At 41.2% G+C, this 20,386-nt stretch overlaps 1 protein-coding gene across 2 annotated transcripts in view; it reads left to right on the top strand.

The window, feature by feature from the left end:
* Positions 1–15,007: 15,007 nt before the first annotated feature.
* The window catches only part of scarb2b (scavenger receptor class B, member 2b), a 70,815-nt gene continuing 65,436 nt past the window's right edge, over positions 15,008–20,386 (top strand). Inside the window, exon 1 of one of the 2 annotated variants that reach the window (XM_056257762.1) lies at positions 15,008–15,355. In XM_056257762.1, coding sequence (XP_056113737.1) covers positions 15,233–15,355 — 123 coding nt within the window. In that variant the 5' untranslated portion in view covers positions 15,008–15,232. The remainder of the gene's footprint in view (positions 15,356–20,386) is intronic. The other variant, XM_056257761.1, reaches the window with a different exon arrangement.

The following is a 20,386-nucleotide window of genomic DNA, read 5'->3' as shown; positions in this document are numbered from 1 at the left end:
CACATGCGGTTAGGGGGAGGAGCCCTAATGGAGCCCCACCCCCACCTATCCCCGCCCCCCAATTTTACCCATTGTTCAAAATTAACCAGCACAAATTGAAATAATAAAAATGGGTAAATCTGATAAATAACAGAGCAATTTATCACATCAAATATACTCTTTAATGTTATATTTCAAAATTACAAATATACAAAAATATAACAAATTGCTCCAAACAGTTTGGAAAAACAAATCTTTTTGCATTTTGAATGTGTCTAGTCGAAATGTATAATGATTTATTGTGTGGTGGGACATTGTGAACAAATGGACATATTAGAGTATTGAGGTGTGTGTGTGTGTGTGTGTGTGTATGTGTTCCTTCCCATACCCACTAACATTTCCCTAAGTTTCAGATAACGTAAGCTAGCCAAACTGAGCCAAAGCTTCTGGCCTGGTTGCAAAGTAGTTGTAGACTTTTTGACTGCATCAATAATAATGTATACGATGGGTTATATATTAAATGTTCTAGCCTAAAAATGTTAGACGAGCTTTCTTTCAACTTCTCCATCACGACGTGGGTTCGCGCGAGGTTGTTGGTTACCTAGTAACGAACGTACGGTGGCCGAGAATGTTCCGTCAACTTCCGTGTTTTTGCGCATCTATGTTGCCTAGTAACGAACGTACGGTGGCCGAGAATGTTCCGTCAACTTCCGTGTTTTTGCGCATCTATGTTGCCTAGTAACGAACGTACGGTGGCCGAGAATGTTCCGTCAACTTCCGTGTGTTCGCGCATCTATGTTGCCTAGTAACGAACGTACGGTGGCCGAGAATGTTCCGTCAACTTCCGTGTGTTCGCGCATCTATGTTGCCTAGTAACGAACGTACGGTGGCCGAGAATGTTCCGTCAACTTCCGTGTGTTCGCGCATCTATGTTGCCTAGTAACGAACGTACGGTGGCCGAGAATGTTCCGTCAACTTCCGTGTGTTCGCGCATCTATGTTGCCTAGTAACGAACGTACGGTGGCCGAGAATGTTCCGTCAACTTCCGTGTGTTCTCGCATCTATGTTGCCTAGTAACGAACGTACGGTGGCCGAGAATGTTCCGTCAACTTCCGTGTTTTTGCGCATCTATGTTGCCTAGTAACGAACGTACGGTGGCCGAGAATGTTCCGTCAACTTCCGTGTTTTTGCGCATCTATGTTGCCTAGTAACGAACGTACGGTGGCCGAGAATGTTCCGTCAACTTCCGTGTGTTCGCGCATCTATGTTGCCTAGTAACGAACGTACGGTGGCCGAGAATGTTCCGTCAACTTCCGTGTGTTCGCGCATCTATGTTGCCTAGTAACGAACGTACGGTGGCCGAGAATGTTCCGTCAACTTCCGTGTGTTCGCGCATCTATGTTGCCTAGTAACGAACGTACGGTGGCCGAGAATGTTCCGTCAACTTCCGTGTGTTCGCGCATCTATGTTGCCTAGTAACGAACGTACGGTGGCCGAGAATGTTCCGTCAACTTCCGTGTGTTCTCGCATCTATGTTGCCTAGTAACGAACGTACGGTGGCCGAGAATGTTCCGTCAACTTCCGTGTTTTCGCGCATCTATGTTGCCTAGTAACGAACGTACGGTGGCCGAGAATGTTCCGTCAACTTCCGTGTTTTTGCGCATCTATGTTGCCTAGTAACGAACGTACGGTGGCCGAGAATGTTCCGTCAACTTCCGTGTGTTCGCGCATCTATGTTGCCTAGTAACGAACGTACGGTGGCCGAGAATGTTCCGTCAACTTCCGTGTGTTCGCGCATCTATGTTGCCTAGTAACGAACGTACGGTGGCCGAGAATGTTCCGTCAACTTCCGTGTTTTTGCGCATCTATGTTACCTAGTAACGAACGTACGGTGGCCGAGAATGTTCCGTCAACTTCCGTGTTTTTGCGCATCTATGTTGCCTAGTAACGAACGTACGGTGGCCGAGAATGTTCCGTCAACTTCCGTGTGTTCGCGCATCTATGTTGCCTAGTAACGAACGTACGGTGGCCGAGAATGTTCCGTCAACTTCCGTGTGTTCGCGCATCTATGTTGCCTAGTAACAAACGTACGGTGGCCGAGAATGTTCCGTCAACTTCCGTGTGTTCGCGCATCTATGTTGCCTAGTAACGAACGTACGGTGGCCGAGAATGTTCCGTCAACTTCCGTGTGTTCGCGCATCTATGTTGCCTAGTAACGAACGTACGGTGGCCGAGAATGTTCCGTCAACTTCCGTGTTTTTGCGCATCTATGTTGCCTAGTAACGAACGTACGGTGGCCGAGAATGTTCCGTCAACTTCCGTGTGTTCGCGCATCTATGTTGCCTAGTAACGAACGTACGGTGGCCGGGAATGTTCCGTCAACTTCCGTGTGTTCGCGCATCTATGTTGCCTAGTAACGAACGTACGGTGGCCGGGAATGTTCCGTCAACTTCCGTGTGTTCGCGCATCTATGTTGCCTAGTAACGAACGTACGGTGGCCGGGAATGTTCCGTCAACTTCCGTGTGTTCACGCATCTATGTTGCCTAGTAACGAACGTACGGTGGCCGAGAATGTTCCGTCAACTTCCGTGTGTTCGCGCATCTATGTTGCCTAGTAACAAACGTACGGTGGCCGAGAATGTTCCGTCAACTTCCGTGTGTTCGCGCATCTATGTTGCCTAGTAACGAACGTACGGTGGCCGAGAATGTTCCGTCAACTTCCGTGTTTTTGCGCATCTATGTTGCCTAGTAACGAACGTACGGTGGCCGAGAATGTTCCGTCAACTTCCGTGTGTTCGCGCATCTATGTTGCCTAGTAACGAACGTACGGTGGCCGAGAATGTTCCGTCAACTTCCGTGTGTTCGCGCATCTATGTTGCCTAGTAACGAACGTACGGTGGCCGAGAATGTTCCGTCAACTTCCGTGTGTTCGCGCATCTATGTTGCCTAGTAACGAACGTACGGTGGCCGAGAATGTTCCGTCAACTTCCGTGTGTTCTCGCATCTATGTTGCCTAGTAACGAACGTACGGTGGCCGAGAATGTTCCGTCAACTTCCGTGTTTTCGCGCATCTATGTTGCCTAGTAACGAACGTACGGTGGCCGGGAATGTTCCGTCAACTTCCGTGTGTTCGCGCATCTATGTTGCCTAGTAACGAACGTACGGTGGCCGGGAATGTTCCGTCAACTTCCGTGTGTTCGCGCATCTATGTTGCCTAGTAACGAACGTACGGTGGCCGGGAATGTTCCGTCAACTTCCGTGTGTTCACGCATCTATGTTGCCTAGTAACGAACGTACGGTGGCCGAGAATGTTCCGTCAACTTCCGTGTGTTCTCGCATCTATGTTGCCTAGTAACGAACGTACGGTGGCCGAGAATGTTCCGTCAACTTCCGTGTGTTCTCGCATCTATGTTGCCTAGTAACGAACGTACGGTGGCCGGGAATGTTCCGTCAACTTCCGTGTGTTCGCGCATCTATGTTGCCTAGTAACGAACGTACGGTGGCCGGGAATGTTCCGTCAACTTCCGTGTGTTCACGCATCTATGTTGCCTAGTAACGAACGTACGGTGAGCCGAGAATGTTCCGTCAACTTCCGTGTGTTCGCGCATCTATGTTGCCTAGTAACGAACGTACGGTGGCCGAGAATGTTCCGTCAACTTCCGTGTGTTCTCGCATCTATGTTGCCTAGTAACGAACGTACGGTGGCCGAGAATGTTCCGTCAACTTCCGTGTTTTCGCGCATCTATGTTGCCTAGTAACGAACGTACGGTGGCCGGGAATGTTCCGTCAACTTCCGTGTGTTCGCGCATCTATGTTGCCTAGTAACGAACGTACGGTGGCCGGGAATGTTCCGTCAACTTCCGTGTGTTCGCGCATCTATGTTGCCTAGTAACGAACGTACGGTGGCCGGGAATGTTCCGTCAACTTCCGTGTGTTCACGCATCTATGTTGCCTAGTAACGAACGTACGGTGGCCGAGAATGTTCCGTCAACTTCCGTGTGTTCGCGCATCTATGTTGCCTAGTAACGAACGTACGGTGGCCGAGAATGTTCCGTCAACTTCCGTGTGTATTCGCGCATCTATGTTGCCTAGTAACGAACGTACGGTGGCCGAGAATGTTCCGTCAACTTCCGTGTGTTCGCGCATCTATGTTGCCTAGTAACGAACGTACGGTGGCCGAGAATGTTCCGTCAACTTCCGTGTGTTCGCGCATCTATGTGGCCGAGAGACACATGCTGGCGGCAGGAAACTTCACTTTGTTTACCTGCGCCTCGTATACAACGTTATATATAAAGCTTGCAGGACAACTTGGTTGGCATTGCCTTTTAAGCGTGAGAAATACATGTGTGGCGTGTGCGTGACACTTGAGAACCCTGATGTTTACACATAATGACAGATCTGCATCACTGTGGTTTGCTTTAATCTTCTGTCTTTACGTTTAACAGATTCTGACCGAGACAAGTCGAACTGCTGCTGTTTATTTAACATCTACGAACTGCATGTTTTCACATAAATGTATCATTTTCCTATAATATAAATTAGGGATGCACAAACGATATATCGACCACCAAATCAGTATGGCGGATATATGTTCATTTTTAATGTTATCGCTATCGGCCTGATGTCTCCGATATGTTAAAGCTGATAAATAATGGATAATTTCCTTCAGCTGAGACACTTCAGATGCATGATGATTTTGAATTTCTTGAAATATGATTGGAATCACTTCAAAAAAGAAAAATACAGTAAAGTGCAACATGTGCAGCGCAATCTGTCATATCGGCTACATAACATCATAACGAGAACATTATAATTGTGTGCTTGGGACATGGATTTTAATCTTTTTTTGTAATCAAGCTCTCAAAATTATATAAAGTTTGGATCTATATATGTTCTCACCATTAAAATCAATCTCCAAAGCACACCTTTATAATGTTTTCATGATGTTTATGTAGCCGATATGACAGACTTGTTTGCTCTTTACTGTATTTTCCTTTTTTGAAGTGATTTCAATAATTTTTCAAGCAATTCAAAACCATAATGTTGAACAGTGCATCTGAAGTGTCTCAGCTGAACATTATTTATCGGCTTTAATATATCGGGCAAATTTCCTTATTGGGCCGATAATAATAACATTATAAATGAACATATTTTCATATATCTTGTATCCCCAGTTAAAGTGGGTCATTGAATGTCAGCATCAAAGACACTGGTAAATAAAGTGAGATTAAATGCATAAAGTATATTTAACATGTTTAATTATTGCACGCTAATCTGAGTTTGCATTTCATTTTTATTCACTTGCTCCAGATTTCTCTGATGATGTCAGTCAACACATGGGTAACTTGCGTTACTTGTTTTGAAAACGTAACTCAGATATTTTATTGTAAATGTAGCTTTGTGCTGTCGTTAATGACGTACTGTCTGTAATTTAGATGCTGCTGATCCAGACACACCCTTCACTGAGAGTTCAGAGCTATTATGGGCTGCGTGGAGGTCGTGGGTAACCATGGCAACGGCTTTCCTGGCGCTCCGGACTGTTTGACTCCGATAACCTGTGAAGAGGAAGTTCTCAGTTCGGCTTGATCACATGATCTCAGAGAGTTCAGGTAAAGGGTAACCGTGTCGTGTGTGTGTGTGTGTGTGTGTGTGTGTAGATGGTAAACCTCATTCTGTGAAACTGCACGAACCTTCCCACCGATGAGAAACACTGAGATTCATCCTGTCAGATTTATTTATAATGCACTTTTCACATTACAGTTTTAAAGCAGCTTTACATAAAATCATGATGTTGATATTTGTAATATCTTAATGTCTTTATAATATCTTACAGTATCAGTGTACTGTACGCAAAAGTAGGATATATATATATATATATATATATATATTGCAGTGCAAGAATTAATGTATATTTAATATACCGGTAATATATTTAACAGTATATTTTTTAAACCTTTTTTCTGCCAAAAACAGGGTAAAAATCCCAAAACTTGACCTTAATTGACTTTTAAATCATGTAACCATGAAAAACAAAATCCTAATGATCCTAAAACAGGTTTCATTTTCTTTATGCAAAGTTAATATGAAAAATTCAGAAAGATCATAATATTCAGTTCCTTCAGGGTTTTGCAGTGCAAGAATTAATGCAAATATTCGCAACCGTATATTTTTTAAACGTATTTTCTGCCAAAAACAGGGTAAATATTACAAAAAATAAATATTTATGCTTTACATGAGTGTACTGTATGTACACAGGAAAAGTAGGACATATGCAACTATATATCCAACTTTTAATAGCTTATTATATAGTTAATAAGCTGTCAATTTAACAGTTAAGCTGTTAAGATTTGCTATATATAACGCTTTACATGAGTATATCAAGGTTGTATATACTTAGTGTTCGATATCAATTAATTTGTTAGTAATTCATTATCTGGTAATGATAATTGTGAAACCTGTGAGGTTTTCTTCAATTATAGGAATATAATGAATGTCCCTTTTTGCTCTTCCAGGAACATTTTCCTGTCAATTTTTCTGGTCTTTATTAATCTTCTCAAAACGTTCAAACAAAAACACTATCCATACATCATTCGTGGAGCGTTTTATTTTTTTTCTGAAACGTTTAGTTGGATGTTCATCTAACGTTTTTTTTAAAATGTTACTTGTTTCTTTTAGAAAGTTTCTTGAAATTTTAGAAATGCATTAAAAATGAAGTTTTCAAAGCTTAATAAGAACATTAGCAAAACAGTGTTAGAACTAGTTTAAAGGAGATCAGAATAAACCGTGAGCTCATGTTTAGCATTTTTCTGTGTTTACTACAGCACTATATACTGTATATATATACATCTTTGTCTTTACATACACACTTGGCGTTCCCATCATTGTGTTCCTGAATACCGGGAAGCGCTTCCCAAAATCACCCCCCAGAAACGCTGGACCCCTCAGAAGCCCTAGTGTGTGTGTTTGTGTGTTTAGTGTCTGGGATTGCGGGGAATAGAGACATTCCTGTCCTGGAAAACTGCTCACTGCTGTAGAGAGACGGGTTAGTCCTATAAATGACACGAACACACGGGCCCCTGTTTGTTTCATGTATCTCATCTGGGCCCCTTAACGTCTATTGTTGTTTCACGGTCATGTGCGAATCAAACAGAAAGCAAACACAATGGAGGATCTGATCTAGAGGCCCGATCCTCTTAAACTTCCTTTGCTATTAACGGGGATATTTAATCAAACTCTGAGCGTGACTTCAGAAACTCAGTGAGTGCATGTAAGTGCAGAATCTGCTAAACACAGTGAATGATTGACAGGAGTGGGCGGAGCTTCACTGGACACATCACAGCACATTAGTGTTTACACTGCAAATCACATGTGTTTTGACTTCTGATCAAAGCACTTTGGATCTCATTTAATGTGTAAAAAACTATATTATGTAAAAAATATTAGAACGATTTGTGAAGGATCATGTGACACTAAAAATTCAGCTTTGATCACAGGAATAAATTACACTTTACTATATATTCACATAGAAAACCGCTGATTTAAATTGTAATAATATTTCATATTTTTACTGTATTTTTGATCAAATCAAAAAAGCAGCCTTGATGAGCAGAAGAGACTCTTTCAAAAACATGCATATCTTTACTATTACAAACTTTTCTTATAGAATCTTAATACATATTCCACATTACAGTAATCACAAATGAGACATTTTGCATTACTTTATTATTATTTTAATTTATAATATTTTTACATATTTTATTTACATTTAAAATATATATTTTTATACAATTTGTAAATGTATGTAATATTTTTTATAAATTATATATGAGTTTATATTAAATAATACTAATAAAGATATTAATATTTGAATTAATTAAAATTTTAATTATTTATATATCTGTTGCCTTTCATTTTTGCTGAAGTAATACAAATCAGAGAATCATTGAGAATTTCATACTAAAGAAAAAACACCTTTATTTACATGTTTATTCTGTAATAACCCGATATATGTGTATTTATGTGCGTGTATGTACATATATATTTATATATTAGTGCCGGTCAACGATTATATCTTTTATTTTTATTATTTATGTATATATAGACTGAAGAGCGGGCTGTTTGGTTTGCTTCACCTCAGTTCCCGGGAGCGAGGGACCCCCTCCTGCGCCAGTAATCAGACTCTACTGTATAGGACCTTAGTGAGGCCCCTCGTCACTCACAGGACCCGCGACATTCCTGTTCGTCCCCTTGACGACGGCGCTGGATTGCTTGAATAAAAGATGTCTGGATCTTCCACACACAGTGAACAGAATACAAACAGCATCCACAGCATTGAAGCTCCGTGAAGAAGATAATGAGCATTTAGATCCTCCTCCTCATCGTGTAAATCTGGTGTGTAAGGACTCTTAACTCGCTGTTATTAATGGAAACACTCAGCATACACTGTAAAAAGAAGATTATTGGAGTGTGTTTTACAAGAAAACATAATTTCAGTTTACTTTTCATACAAAATGTCACGGTAATCCTGAAACGTCTTGATGTTTCTCCAGTAGGAGGCGTCAGACGGCTGAAACCTGCTGATCAGATGTCCTTCAGAGCCGAGTGTGATTATGGGCTGTATGCAGGTCAGAGGTAACCACGGTAACAGTTTCCTGCTGTTCTGGAATGTTTGACTCTTAATCACCTGTAAAAGAGGAAGTGCTTCGTTCTTCTGGACGCTGGGTCACATGACCCCGGAGAATTCAGGTGAAAGTGCAAACACAGGGCGTGACCGCGCTTTACACACATGCCTTCTGACTCACACACTCACTCTCTCGAAATCTGACCTTAATTGGCTTAATTGTACATCATGTCACAATGAAAAACAAAATCCTAATGATCCTAAAACAGGATCAGTTAACAGGAAAATTAAAATTCAGAAAGCAATTGATAAAGAAGTTAAAAAATATTCAGTCCCAGGGGTTTGCAGTGCAAATATTCGCAATAGTATATTTTTTAAACCTATTTTCTGCCAAAAACAATCTTAGCTAATAAAAACCCTCCCGAAACTTGACCTTAATTGACTTTTAAATCATGTAACCATGAAAAACAAAATCCTAATGATCCTAAAACAGGTTTCATTTTCTTTATACAAAGTTAATATGAAAAATTCAGAAAGATCATAATATCAGTTCCTTCAGGGTTTTGCAGTGCAAGAATTAATGCAAATATGCGCAACCGTATATTTTTTAAACATATTTTCTGCCGAAAACAATCTTAGCTAATTAAAATCCATAATTCTGAGGGCAAACAAATCGATTGTGCTGCATCATGTAACACATGTAGGCCTAAATAATGATGTAGAGGCCTAGATAACAAATTGATTGCGCACCTGTATTGACCACAGTTGATTTCAGGATTTAAACTTCAGTAAATATACTTTCCTGAGTGGGCCACAAGTTGAAGAGGTAGGTATCTAGGTATCTAGTGCGTCGAAATCTTTCTCTAAAATGTTAATCCTATTACTCCTGGTTTCTGGAAATGTGAGCACCAATCCCGGTCCAGAATTGTTTCCTGAAAGTCTACATCAGCTTTCAACCCCCTTAGGATTGAGTCACAGACATGGGCTTGGCTTTCTTCACATAAATGCTAGAAGTCTAGTACCAAAATTAGATATATTTAAAACTTGGTTCATGATCTCTAAACCTGATGTTGTAGTAGTGTCTGAAACTTGGTTAAAATTAGGGCTGTCACTTTTGTGAAAAAATCCTGTTCGATTTTTGAGACACAAGTGTTCATTGAATCGATTGTAAAATTGATTTTCCATGTCTAAAGTCGTTTCCATTTTCAACACCAGATATAGGCAAATCCACGGACACCTAACAGGCATTAGGACGAGCGTAAAGAGGGCTTGAGACGCACAAGTCAGCAATATTTCTGATGATTTATTGGTGTGAAGTTTCGTGCACAATGACAAACAGGAGCGCAACATTCAGGGATTGAGATTAACTCCCTCGACCCGCCAAATGCGGGTACAAATGAACTTTGTCGGGAAATGCTGTCAAATCACGAGCCAATCTGGCGTTTCTGTGTTTACTCACTTTGCTGGGGAAGTTCGTGTAAGACAAATCTGCGCGGATTTACTCGTGGGTCCTCATGATATATTAAATACAGCATATTGCACAGAATCTGCGCATTTCTGGCTTACTTGAACACACACGTCACTACACAACAAATAACGGCGCGCTTGTTCACTTGCATTGAAGTAATAGCGAATATTAAAAAGCATTTGGTGAACAGAAAAGACATTGTTATTTTCCAGCATCCTACATGTTCTGTGTGCTGTGTTGATCTGTCCATCTAAAACACATTTTTGGTAAAAAAAAAAAAAAAGGGGGCGTTAAAATCGATTCCCTAATTTCGTTTTCGAGACTTGTGTTGGTTGGTCCGATCGATTGTGCGATCGATTTTTGAACGTAAAGTGACAGCCCTAGTTAAAACCTTCTGTCTTCAAGCAATTTGAACTTCTAGCTGTGGAAATAAAAATCGCAAATTGTCATCGGTTGTTATAAGGCGCCATCGCGCCCTCAGATCACTTGGACGTGGCTGTGTTTACAAGAGGTAAAAACGATATAAATACTGTTAGTTTTCTCACACAAACCGCTCGTTTCGTGTCTTAGGCCATCAATGTGTACTTACATTTACGAGTCATTAAATCATGTTTAATTTGGACTTCTCTGTGCTGCTCTTTGAGGTGGTGACCATAGACCTGCATTATATGACTGACAGACAGGAACGGTTTGACCTAAAAATATCAAAATTGAAACTACTGCGGAAACAAAGACACCTACATCTTGGATGCCCTTGAGGTAAGCTAAAACATACCAAAAATTAATTTCAAAGTGAACTATCCTTTTAATGATCATTTTGAAAGGGCAGGACATATCTTTGAGGATGCATTGGGTGAAACCTCTCTTGTTCAACATAGTTCCCAGGTAGCAATAGGTGAAATCCCAGTCACGACATGGAGAAGTGGTTTCTTATTCTGCTTCTGCTTTGACCTTTGAGCTTGCACCATTCTTTGAGTCAGATGTTTTGCAGAGCATTGACTCCAAGAAGGCTGCGGGGCCAGATGGACTTTATCCTGTTTTGTTAAAAATGAAAGCAGAAATGATAGTGAAGCACTCACTTACATCTTTAACCTATCCATTTACACAGACACAGTGCCTATTTCCTGGAAGCATGCTTACGTCACGCCATTACCGAACGCTGGGGATCCATCTGACACAAATAATTATGGACCCATCTCAAATCTTTCGGTTTTAGCAAAGGTTTTGGAGATTTTAGTGTCTGATCTGGTTTCACAAAATATCCTTAACGACATGCAGTCTGGGTTTAGATCTGGCCACAGTACAGTGTCTGCCTCTTTAAAAGTTTGATAAAATTGATAAAAAGTTATTCTGTATGGCTGTGTTCATTGACCTTGCAAAGGCATTTGATACAGTCGACCACTTCATGTTAATCAAAACCCTGTTGAATATTGGTGTTGGGCATGCAGCTGTGAAATGGTTCTCTCTGAACGGATGCAAATTGTAAGGCATGGGAATGTAACATCTGACCCTGTTGTCCTAAAAAAGGGTGTCCCACAAGGATCAGTTCTAGGTCCTTTGCCTTTTATCATCTATATAAATAATGTTTGCAGTGAGTTTAAACACTCACAGTATCATTTGTACACCTCAGACTGCATGTGCAAATTTGCATTTAGACTTTGCTTCATTACAATCTGCCCTGTTTGATTGGAAACTATGTTTAGATGCAAAGGCGATGATATTTGCACCTATAAATACTAAAGTCCCAGCTCTTGCTATTAACACATTGCAAGATGAAGCCATTGAACTTGATACTTATAAATACTTGGGAACTGGCTGGACAAAGATTTTACCTTTAAAAACATATTGAAGCTCTTGCTACAAAACTTAAATTCACTCTGGCATTTTTATATAGATTGAAATCTTGCTTTTTTAGGACTACACAGAAAAAACCAGTTGCAGGATTATTCAGATTCAGATTCAACTTTATTGTCATTGCACAAGTAAGGACAACCAGTACAACGAAATGCAGTTTTTACATCTAACCAGTAGTGCAATCATTAAAGTGCTTTTCTTTTATAGCAGTGCTTAAAAAATACACAATAACGCAAAAAGCAGTATGATCATATTAGTCCACTATTAAAATGCATTAGCAATAAAGTGCATAGAGTTCTGAGAAGTCAGATGGTCCGTATAAATAGAGATTATCATATATAGTGCATTTCTGTCACAGATTATGGTGATATCATCTATCAATTTGCATGTCCATCTACTCTGTCAATGCTTGACCCTCTCTATCATGCGGTAAATTGGCCGTCACTCAAAGTGCGCAGTGGTTCTACTTTGGCACATTTTTATTTATAAAGTTATTTTAGGTATTTTGCCGCCTTATATATGTTTAAAATGTGTTCATATGCAAAGTACATGTCATTTAAGATCTAGTGACGGACTATTTTGTAAGGTACCAAGAATGAGGACAGAATGCATTTTTACTCATTTTTACTGCATTAATACTAATTACATAAATGCATGATGATTATTGTTGGGTTTTCATTGCAAAATAACAAAGAAATTCACATGAGAAAAATTCAGATTCAGTAATTTTGCTGCAAAAATCTGAAAAATTACAATAATGTCTTACAAAAAAGTACTGTGTTGGTACCGTGGTATATCATAATGTACGGTACCGAACTTATGATATTTACAGTGCAGGATACTCCAAAAAAAGATGACTAATATTCAGTAATATTGAATTCTGACAATATCAGATGAGAACAAACATGAGCTGAATTGATCTGAATAATGACTCTATTGTCTAGAGTTTAAACTTGTTTCATAATCGATTAATTTTACGTACATTTTCCTGTTTATTTCTGTGAAGCTGCTTTGAAATATTCTTTATTGTTTAAAGCGCTGTAGAAAACTTTTTGAACGCCTCCATTGTAGTCTCGAGTTTCTTCCGGGAACGAACACGTCACAATATTCCTCATTATAATAATTCATATGCAGAATAAAGGGGCGGGGCCTGGTTGAGTCAGTTAGTAGTGTGTTAAACTGGTGGTTATGGTAAGGGGCGGGACATTTCCCAAACACACTCGAAGCGCTCGACCAATCACAACACACTGATCCAGCCGACCAATCAGAGCACAGTGTGCTTTTCAGAAGGAGGGGCTTCATAGAGACAGGAAGTAAACAGAGCGTTACTGACAGACTGGGAAGAGAGGAGCCACAACAATGGAAAATATGAGGGAAATAATCAACATTCAAGCGGGAAAACCTGTTCTAGTAGAGCCTGAAAACATCATCAAGACTTGTGAAAGGGCAGAATAGTTCCTCTTTGATATCTGCAGGTGTTTGACCCTTTAACTCTTGTAACTTTGTGCTCACTGACCTCTACATGCGGTTCCTTCCCAAACATGCTCCACTCCTCCTCTCTCTCTGAGCGGTCCGTCCACGCCTGGATCCGTGTGGAGAAGTGGATCTTTATTCTTCAGGCTATATGACACATATAGGTCAAGGTCACATACTTCCCCTGGCATTTGCAGTGACTTGGTACAAAGTTCCCAGAATCCTTAATAAAGACCATGAAATGCCACAGAGGTCATGAAAAATGAGAACTGTTGAAGATCTGATCGTTGAGAAACCGAGAGAGAGAGAGACATAGAGAGAGAGAGAGAGACATAGAGAGAGAGAGAGAGACATAGAGAGAGAGAGAGAGACATAGAGAGAGAGAGAGAGAGAGACAGAGAGAGAGAGAGAGAGAGAGAGAGTCTTTGACCTGCACATGGGTTTGTTTATGACGTTTGCAGCTGTTTTTGTCTCGCTGGACGTTTCACTAAACATCTTCCTGTGGAAAACAGTTTCTTCACAAGCGTGTTCTGCTAAATATTTGAGTATTTCCTCAAACATTTAAAGATTAGTGTCTTTTAAAAGAAACAGGAAAGTGCATTAAACAATACTGCACCGTTTCCCCCAAACGCATGGATATAAACACACACATTCTTAATGGAAACTTTTTCACATAAGCACGTCACGAAACATATCAAAATCTCTATTAAAATCACAAAGAAAATGAAACCTGTTTTATTACCATTTTAAATTGACATTTTTTTCCGTGACAATTAATTCATTTTACCCCCCTCTCTATTATATATTATTTTATTTGTAAAAAACGTAGTATTTGATGTGCAGCAATTAATTCATGCTGATTTAGATAAATACAATTTCATCAAATATGACTGTATTATAGACAATAAGGAGAATTACAAATCTATATGCATTATAATCATGTGTTTTTATAAATAATGTCACAATGAAGTCATAATGTACCATAATCTTGCTTTATGCAAAGTATAATTTATGTACATCACATTTGTCATATCCTTTATTTTTAATGCATTTTGTTTGTGATTTGTATATTTTACATGCATTTTTATGCATTACGCAAGTTGGCAAAGAGCCAAAAAATATTCATAATTTATTAGATTAGGAAGCAAGCTTTCTTTTAAAATGCAGAGAAGAAAAAGCTGGTGTTTGTGTGTGTGTGTGTGTGTGTGTGTGTTTGTTTGTGTGTGTGTGTGTGTGTGTTAAGAAAAAATAATCAACACATATATTATTTGCAAAACATCTTTTTTAATATTGGATTGATTTTGGTGGTGAAACATGATCTGTTTTCATGAGTTGTGAATTTACACACAACAGAAGGTCCAGTTAAATCTGGTCGGTCACCTTGATCCATGTACAAGAATCCAAACACACGACACTCCCCTCTCTCTCTCTCTCTCTCTCTCTCTCTCTCTCTCTCTCTCTCTCTCTCTCTCTCTCTCTCTCTCTCTCTCTCTCTCTCTCTCTCCCTCTCTCCCTCTCTCTCTCTCTCTCTCTCTCTCTCTCTCTCTCTCTCTCTCTCAGTTCCCTCCCACTCTCGGTGACGCTCGCCCCTCACACTGCACTCATTCATTCAAATACTGAGCCGCCCGCTGGATCGCGTTTACTCTTCTGAAGAGCTTCTGGAGGCAAATACTATTACAGTCAACACGCCACAGCTGACTTATTATCTCATGCAAATCTGCTGAAGTGCTGAACTCTCCACCCTGTGTGTGTGTTTAGCAGGAGAACCTCACACACACACGTCCAGTGCTGTAGCAGAGGAATCGGTTCGCCAGCCTCAGCTTTATCACACCTGCACCATGAGGAGAGGCTCCTGTTGCATGGTCTCGTCCGGAGTCATCGGCGCTCTTCTCCTGGTCTCGGGAATCGCCCTGTTTGTGTCCGGTGTCTTCCAGACCTTGATCCACAACAAGCTGAAGAGGGTGAGAGTGTTTTCATCTCAATGCATCATTGTGGAGTTTATTAGCGCTTGTGTCTTACTCTGTGTGAGGTTTGGGTTGGATTGCTGCTTGATGACAGTGAAATCTTTTTGTCAGCCAAAATATTGGAATCTTTAAATGTGTATAGTATTTTATGTCTTTTACATTATTCATAAGTTTTTTCTTTTAATTTAACATTTTTTTATGATTTTATTTAGTTTTTAGTAAAGTGTTTTTATTATTCATGATTAATGTTAAATACTTTTGATTTATTAAAAAAATTGGTAAGTGTTTTATGCAGAATTTTTGATGATTAAGTTTACTTTTTATGATTTATTTAATTTTTAGTAAGTGTTTCATATTTATTATTTTTATTTTCAAATGATTTATTTAAATTCTTATGATTTATCTTATTTTTTCTAAGTGCTCGATATTGATTTTTTTTGTCTTAAATTATTATTATTTTTATTTATTTTATTTCAGTAGGTGTTTTATATAGATTATTTTTAGTCTTAAATTATGGATTTAAATTTTTAGGAACTGTTTTGCATTGATTTTTAATTATTTATTTTAATTTCAATGATTTATTTAATTTTTTAGTAAGTGTTTATATGAATTATTTACATTTGTAGTGTTTTTTATTATCTATTTAATATTTAGTAAGTGTTTTATGTGATTATTTTTATATTATTAATTACCATTTTCTATGATTTATTCACTTTTTAGTAAGTGTTTTATATTGATTGTTTTTATTTTTTAAATTATTTATTTTATTACCATTTGATGAGCTCGGACAGCCCAGTGAAGCGAGCACGATGTGTTCAGGCGTCAGGACACATGGAGCATGTGCTCCTTCGGTGTAATCAGAGAGTGACGTGTAACATGTGCTCAGTGTTTCTCTTCACCACATTCTGCATTCGTCCGCGTGCACCTCTCTTCCTCTTAGAGCTTCGCATAAATGTCACGTCTGCAGAAATCACATGACATTACATCAGACGAGGTAGAGGACGTTCTGCTGAAGTCATCAGGAACATAAACCACTCAATATAATTATTTTTGCACAAATAATTGTATTGTCAAATTAACCGCGTTCTGACTGTCTTGAGCTTTAACAGCAGATCCCAATGCTGTATTGTATGTAAATGTCATCGGCTGCAGGAACAGGAAACACATTGTGTGCGTTTTCTGAATGTGATTTGTCACAGGGATGAGTGTGTGTGTGTGTTGTTTCTCTCCGTGAACACTGCTGTTCTTCTGCTGAAAGATCCTTTGACAGTATGTTCAGCTGATTGTCTTAAAGTGCTAGTAATGCGACTGTAGCCTGAAGTTAGTGTGACTGTCGGTTCATTGCATTTTAGCACAAAAAATTCTTCCAAGTAAAAAGAAAATACTTGCAGTCTTTCCAATTCAAAGTTTCACGTGTTACTTGTCGTGATTTAGTGAAACTTACTAGCAATTTCTGAGTGAAAACTCAAAGTTTTCTTTCAGTGCAGCAATAATGCAGATTTTTTTTATTGTAAGAGGAAGTTCTTTCCCAGAGTAGCAATTAGCCCACAGCCGAGAATAACGGTGCGGATTGAAGCGGTCAGACGATCTGTTCGAGCCGCCCATGTTTACAGACATGTTTATATCCGAGACACCAAACTCCTCATAAACCTCTGCTTTCATCGTGTTCTGCAGATGTTTGGAAGAGTAACACACTCTCACACGCACATCTAGATTGTCCACGTTGTCCGTACTGGAGACTTTACCTGCATAAATTCTGTTTTGTGTTTTGTTTTGTTTTTACGTGGCGTTTAGAGGCAGATTAATGTGAAATGCATGATGCCACAATAATAGATTTAGAAAAGGTCCAATGCGGTTCTATATAGAACTCTAGGGTTCTTGACTCAATTTAAAGAAACTTTATTCCAAAAAGGTCCAATGCGGTTCTATATAGAACTCTAGGGTTCTTGACTCAATTTAAAGAAACTTTATTCCAAAAAGGTCCAATGCGGTTCTATATAGAACTCTAGGGTTCTTGACTCAATTTAAAGAAACTTTATGCCAAAAATGTTCAATGCGGTTCTATATAGAAATCTAGGGTTCTTGACTCAATTTAAAGAGCCTTTATGCCAAAAATGTTCAATGCGGTTCTATATAGAACTCTAGGGTTCTTGACTAAATTTTAAAGAAACTTTATTCCAAAAAGGTCCAATGCGGTTCTATATAGAAATCTAGGGTTCTTGACTCAATTTAAAGAGCCTTTATGCCAAAAATGTTCAATACGGTTCTATATAGAACTCTAGGGTTCTTGACTAAATTTTAAAGAAACTTTATTCCAAAAAGGTCCAATGCGGTTCTATATAGAAATCTAGGGTTCTTGACTCAATTTAAAGAGCCTTTATGCCAAAAATGTTCAATGCGGTTCTATATAGAACTCTAGGGTTCTTGACTAAATTTTAAAGAAACTTTATTCCAAAAAGGTCCAATGCGGTTCTATATAGAAATCTAGGGTTCTTGACTAAATTTTAAAGAAACTTTATTCCAAAAAGGTCCAATACGGTTCTATATAGAACTCTAGGGTTCTTGACTCAATTTTAAAGAAACTTTATTCCAAAAAGGTCCAATGCGGTTCTATATAGAAATCTAGGGTTCTTGACTCAATTTAAAGAAACTTTATGCCAAAAATGTTCAATGCGGTTCTATATAGAACTCTAGGGTTCTTGACTAAATTTTAAAGAAACTTTATTCCAAAAAGGTCCAATGCGGTTCTATATAGAAATCTTGGGTTCTTGACTCAATTTAAAGAGCCTTTATGCCAAAAATGTTCAATGCGGTTCTATATAGAACTCTAGGGTTCTTGACTAAATTTTAAAGAAACTTTATTCCAAAAAGGTCCAATGCGGTTCTATATAGAAATCTAGGGTTCCCTATCGGTCAGTCACTACAACGTAGGTCAGACTGACCAATAGGAATCTCGCTAGAGAGGCCAATCTACTTCGAGTGAAACTAAAACAAGCCAATGCACATTGGCATGCAATCATTTGCATCAGCTGCGCGTCCTCGTCAGCGCGGGTATTTAACAGCAGCTGTTATGATTGCACGCTAGCTTTTTGCTTCGGAGCCAAACGCTTCATGTTTAATCCTACAGAGTGTGACTACGAGCCTCTTCTTTGGACCTCTCCTTCCCGGTGCGGGCGTTACAGCACGGCAGCGCGAACAGTCGTCTTTTTCTCTCTCCTGTCTGTGGTATTGAGCAAAACCAAAAAGCTGTTGTAACAGCTGGTAAGGTGCGCCGTACGAGCGCTCAAAAGCTGTTTTCACAGCTGGTAAGACAGCGAGAGAGAGAGAGAGAGATCGCGCACAGACAGGTGCACATTCCTGTCTGTGTTCGCAGTGACTGTTCCCCTGCGTGTTTCAGCACCAGTGAGAGCAGTCCCTAAAAGAGCTTACACAAATAGAGAGCGTCTTTTAAAAAGAAAAATATGACTTTCTATTTGTGTGTTTCTGGATGCGGTCGTTACCTGGGCTCACAGGATGGTCACAAACGCTGCCTCGTGTGTCTGGGCATTGAACACGCTGAGGCAGCGTTTGTGGATGAGTCATGTACCCATTGTGGGAAGATGACCATCGCGGAGCTACGGTCGAGACTCCTGTTCCTGCAAAGGGGCGGAGTCCCCGTGCCTCTGCCTCGTTCCAATCCTCCTCAGAGGGTTGCTTCGGGCGGGGGCGCGGGTGACCTGAGGATCACGGTGAGCGCGTCTCCTTCGGGGAACCAACCCCCTAGGAGCCCTCACCCCTCTCATGCTCCGCAGCCAGTTGAGCTTTCATTGGAGAAAGCTGGACCATCCTCGAGGTGTGTACCGGTTGTCTCCTTTGGGGCTCCCAGTGACCAGATGTCGATCGCTGCATCGGAGGGTGGGTCAGACTTCTCTGCGGACGACGACTCGGCACCGCTGCCTCCTTCGGGGGTGCCAGCGGTGCCTGAGACGGACCCGGAGATGATGGCCATGCTCTCCCGGGCCGCCAACGGGGTCGGGCACGTGTGGAATCCTCCACCGTGTCCCGAACCCTCGAGGTTGGATGATTGGTATCTCGGGGTGGCGCGCGCTGGTTCTCAGCAACCCACCCCAGTGCCTTTCTTCCCGGAAGTGCATGAGGAGCTTACGGGAACGTGGACGGCACCTTTTACTGCCAGAAACCGTTCCGGTGGCTCCTCCTCCCTCACCACCCTTGATGGCGGGGCAGCTAAGGGATACACGCGCATCCCGCCAGTGGAACGGGCCGTTGCTATGCAGCTGTGCCCTAACTCCACTTGGCGTGGAGAACCGTGTCTCCCTTCCCGGGCCTGTAAGTACTCGTCGGATTTAACCGGCAAGGCTTACAAGGCCTGTGGGGAAGCTGCCTCTGCCATGCACGCCATGGCGTTGCTGCAGGTCCATCAGGCCAAGGCACTGAAGGACCTGCACGAGGGTGGTCATGATCCCCAAGTTCTTCAGGAACTTCGTATCGCGACGGACCTCGCGCTTCGTGCGACGAAGGTGACCGCGCGGTCGGTGGGTCGTGCGATGTCCACCATGGTGGTCCAGGAACGCCATCTCTGGCTGTGTCTGGCTGACATGAGGGAGTCTGACAAACTCCGGTTTCTCAACTCCCCTGTGTCCCAGACCGGCCTCTTCGGCGACGCGGTCGAGAACTTCGCCCAGCAGTTCTCGGCTGTACAAAAGCAGACGGAGGCCATCAAACACATCCTGCCGCGGCGGCCAGCTGCTGCCTCCACCCCGCCGCCCGCGGCACCTCAGTCTGCTCGTCGCCGAGGGCGTCCGCCTGCGTCTGCCCCTGCTCCCGTGCCGCAGCAGCAGCCTCCACCTAAGCGGCGCCGTGGAGCCAGTCGCAGGCAGGGCGCCCCGCCCGTCCAGGCCCCCGCCAAGAGGGGCGGCAAAGCCAGGGGTAAGCGGCCCTAGGACGGGCGACCCGGAGATGGAAGGGACTGCTCTCCAGGAGACGATGACTGCATCGCTCCCTCCCCCGGAAGAGGGCCGGGTGGAAAAT

This window comes from Rhinichthys klamathensis, unplaced genomic scaffold (assembly GCF_029890125.1).
Source record: "Rhinichthys klamathensis goyatoka isolate OS25496 unplaced genomic scaffold, OSU_Roscu_1.1 h1tg000143l_1, whole genome shotgun sequence".
NCBI lineage: Eukaryota > Metazoa > Chordata > Actinopteri > Cypriniformes > Leuciscidae > Rhinichthys > Rhinichthys klamathensis.
The sequence above is the reverse complement of the archived record's forward strand: the minus strand, read 5'-3'. Positions and strand labels throughout refer to the sequence as shown.